The 4,484-nt window shown below is 37.8% G+C and overlaps 1 protein-coding gene across 1 annotated transcript; it reads right to left on the bottom strand.

The window, feature by feature from the left end:
- Window positions 1-1,311: 1,311 nt before the first annotated feature.
- On the bottom strand, window positions 1,312-1,968 carry LOC141704733 (secreted RxLR effector protein 161-like). The gene is made up of 2 exons (XM_074507922.1): window positions 1,722-1,968; window positions 1,312-1,631 (listed from the first exon to the last, which is right to left on the bottom strand). The coding sequence occupies exons 1-2, from the start codon at window positions 1,966-1,968 to the stop codon at window positions 1,312-1,314; spliced, it is 567 nt and encodes a 188-aa protein (XP_074364023.1).
- Window positions 1,969-4,484: the final 2,516 nt, after the last annotated feature.

Here is a 4,484-nt window from a genome sequence, read left to right as displayed (position 1 = left end):
AAAAAATCTTAATAAAATTAGTAATTATATAGGAAATTTCCCTATAAAAAGAGTGTTATCTTTTCACAAACCCTAACATTTGACTGTCAGCCGCCCCCATCTATTTCATAGAGACTCAAATTTACACTAAACAGTGATGAACATATTCGAAGATGAAGAAGACAATAAAGAAAACCACCCTCCACATGTAAATCAAGATTGGCAAGGTATATTTCCTTACTCCTCCTCTTGAATAAATAAATAATCATAGTTAATTTTTTTCTAATTAATTGTTTTCTACAGGTATTTCAAGGGGATTGGTTATGATACATCAGTACATGATAAAAATTAGAGTGAGAGAGGATGGGTGTAGAGGATTCTACCATTACATGCCTTCTCTAAAAGCGGTGTGTGGTTATAATTCATTTTCTTATTATTCTATTATATTGATGACATGATTAATAGACAATACTAATTTATATTTTTTTAGTAATATTGAATGACAAATAGTTTCAATAAGGACATCTAACTTTCATGATGCATATGCCATTAATTATACTTAAAAATAATTAAATGATATAGTTTATGTGTTTAGAAACTTGAGATTTTGTGCAGGAGGATGTTGGTCAATTATGTGTGGTGCCTGGATTATATTAGATTGACTTAGTGGCTTATATTAGTTTATAGCTTTAATTTTAAAAGTTGTTTGTATTTCGATCATCTCCCTAGCTATATATATATATCATGTTATAAATGATGTAAAACTTAATGCTAAAGTAAAATTTCTATTTTTTTGAGTTGGTTTTCAACAACATAGTGCATATTTCTTGTTTATACTCAATGCCAGGATGTATACAAATATATATATAAGCTGTGTATTGTAAAACTGAGAAAAACAAAGACTTGCGTGTAAGTTGTTTTTATTGATTTGAAGCGTACAATATAAATAGATAGATGATAGAATATGCAGCTAAAAACAAGGACCATTAAACAACTAACTCTTCTAATGCAGTTCTACTTCTACGTGTCTACATATGCCATTTCTAAAACTTCTCCACGACTATGCATACTAATTCAACATGCACATACTTTAATTATTTTAAAACAATCTATAAGTTTCAAAATAATTCCAACAATCACCCCCTTAGTTTTGAAACTTATTTAGGCAACTCCATTACTCCCAGTAATCTGCGCATTCTTTCAAATTGGATAGTAGTGAGAGCTTTGGTCAGGCAATCTGCTCGTTGCATATCACTACTCACATGCTTGACAATGATCTCCTTTCTCTCAACACATTCTCGAATATAATGGTAGCGTTTGTCTATATGTTTACTACGCCCATGAAATGTACAAGATTACTGGACCCATATCTTCACCTGTTAGCTTGCTGAGCAGATTCCTCAGCCAAACAGCTTGACAAGCTGATGTCGTCCCTGCCATAAACTCTGCCTCGCACGAAGACAAGGCCACACACCTTTGTTTCTGTGAGACCCATGTGATGAGGTTATCGTTTAAATAAAATACCATTCCTCTTGTACTCTTCCTGTCATCTGTTTGTCCTCCAAAATCGCTATTCGAGTATCCTGTAAGCATATTGTTTCCAATATCCCTCGAATAAACCACTGCCGTAGTTAATTGTACCCTTGACGTACCTGAGTATACGCTTTACAGCATTCATATGAAGAACTGTGCGCTTTTCCATGAAACGGCTGACTATCCCCACAGCATAGCCATGTCGAGACATGTATGCACAAGGTAGCGAAGTCCTCCAACCAAGCTTTTGTATTCTGTTGGATCCACCAGTTTCCCGCCTTCGTCCTTAGTCAAATGCTCATTCGGATCCATAGGATATTTATTGGGGTTAAAAGCTTGCATTCCAGCCTTCTCCAATATTTTCTTTGTGTAAGCTGACTCTTTTAGCTCTATACAGTCCTTCATTTGTTGAACCTCCATTCCCAGATAGTACGACAACCTCCCCAAATCATTCATTTCGAACCAATCATTCATCCGTTGTTTAAATTCATTTAGTACCTGTTATTAAGAGATCGTCTACATAGACTCCAACAATGAGAGCTTCAACACCATTACTCCTGATGTACAATGCATGCTCATATGGGTACCTTGAAAAACCTAGATTCTCAAAATACTTGTTTAGTTTAGCATACCAGACACGTGGTGCTTGATGCAGACCATAAAGAGCCTTAATCAATCTATACACCAAGTGTTCTTGACCTTCTTTAATAAAGCCTTAAGGTTGAGCAACATAAACTTCTTTCTAAATTTCTCTATTTAAAAATGTTGTTTTGACATCCAAGTGGTGAATCTGCCAATCGGTCTTGGTAGCCAATGCCAACAGAAAGCGAACAGTCTTGAGCCTGGTGACCGGAGCAAAAATTTCGTCAAAGTCCACCCCCTGCTCTTGTACGTATATTTTGGAGACGAGCCTTGTTTTGTATTTTATTATTTCCCCATTAGCATTCCTCTTCAGCTTGTATATCCATTTCAGGCCTATTACTTTGCGATAAGCCGTTAATTCTGTCAGTGTCCATGTCTTATTCTGCTCAATAGACTCCATTTCGCTCAGCATTGCTATAACTCATTAGCTCATCAATTCCCATCAATAGAAGCTCATCATCGAGCTTAATTTCCTATGTCTCATTTTAAATATCAGCAAGAGATTTGTAACGTCGCGGTTTACTGCTACTGTCCGAGCTTGTAGACTCTGAATGGTCTATGTTTACTGTCATCTGTGGTGTCATGGGCATGCTCCATTTTGTCGATGGAGTCACTGCTTCATTTTCAGACTCCATACTCGTTTGTTGTGATTGAAAGCTTTCTTCTCCCCCTTTGAATAACAGTTTCTTCACTATTCTGAACATCAGGGCCAACTACAACAAACGTGGTCTGTTGATCACGATTTTCCTCTCTATGCTGATCCCATGGCCATGTTTTCCTTTCATTGCCTTTGTTCCTGGTTCATTGCCTTTGTTCGTGGTTCATTTCCAAGATGTATCACTGGTTTGCTCCTGTCATCCAACTTCTTAGTGTGTACCCCTGGGATTTTCATATAAGCCATAAATCCAAAGACACGTACATGGCCTATGTTTGGTTTATCTCCTTTCCATGCCTCATATAGAGTCCTTCCAGTTAGAGATCGCGTGGGTAACCTGTCGAGAATATACATGGAGTGTCTCACAGCTTCTCCCCATAACGTCAAAGGTAGATTCATTTATTTCAGCATACTTCTAGCCATTGCAACCACTGTCCTATTTCTTCGTTCCATCATCCCATTCTGTTGTGGAGAGTAGAGAGCTTTGTAGTGTCTTTCTATTCCGCTTTCCTCACATAATGTTATAAAATCTTGAGAACAAAATTTTCCTACACGATCAGTTCTGAGAGTCTTTACTCGCTTGTCTGTTCCATTTTCAACATGTGCTTTGAACTTCTTAAATGTATTAAGGGCTTCATCCTTAGTTTTTAGAGTATATGACCACATTATTGGACTGAAATCGTCCACCAAAAGAAGAAAATACCTGTTGCCACCAGTTGTTGCCGGAGATATCGGACCACAAAGATCACCTTGCACCAATTCAAGCACTTGTTTCGCACAGAATTTGCTTTGAGATGGGAACGATTTTCTGACCTGTTTGGACATCGAACAATCTGTGCACATAGTCTTTGGATTCTCAAACTTCGGCAACCCATGCACCATTTGTGTAGAATGCATAAGTGTCAAAGCTTGAAAATTCATGTGGCCAGTGAATGCCATAACCAAGATAATTCATCTGTCTTAGAGATTAACAATGCAGGCTTACTGGTTTCTATAGTTATTTTATAAAATCTATTAGGGGATCTTTTCACCTTCATAAGTCGTTTTCTTGATTTTTCAAACACCCACAAGTACTCACCATTTAAGACGACTTTGTTTCCAACTTCAGACAATTCTCCAAGACTAATTATGTTATTGCAAAGCAAATGGATATAATTTACCTCTTGGACGGTGTGTTCTTCCCCATTTTTGCATGCAAAGACCACATGGCTTTTCCCCTTTATTTCAACTGGTGAGCCATTTCCAAACCTCACTTGCCCAGTTACTCCCTCGTCAAGTTCTCTAAACTTTGATCGTAATCCTGTCACTTGATTACTCGCACCATTATCCAAATACCACAGGTTTGAATCAGCACGTTCACCATCTTGCACAAGTTTTCGTACAACCTTTTCTTCATTTAGCAACACCATTTCTTCCCCTTGTTTACTGTGTTTGGCCAATAAGAGTGCAAGCTCGTCATCCTTGATTTGTGCCATGTTTATTTCTTACTTTTGTTCCTTTTCTCTCCCGGTTTTTCGACACTCTGCAGCGAAGTAACCATATATGCCGCAGTTATAGCATTTTACTCTGCTTTTGTCGCGTAACCCACGTCCACCTTCCTTTCAACGATTTCTTTGGCTGGACGACCCCTCTGCACCTCCTCTGCTATTCCGTTTGATCCACTCCTCCCTAGTCA

The sequence above is a fragment of the Apium graveolens genome, unplaced genomic scaffold (genome assembly GCF_009905375.1).
Source record: "Apium graveolens cultivar Ventura unplaced genomic scaffold, ASM990537v1 ctg8189, whole genome shotgun sequence".
NCBI lineage: Eukaryota > Viridiplantae > Streptophyta > Magnoliopsida > Apiales > Apiaceae > Apium > Apium graveolens.
The sequence above is the reverse complement of the archived record's forward strand: the minus strand, read 5'-3'. Positions and strand labels throughout refer to the sequence as shown.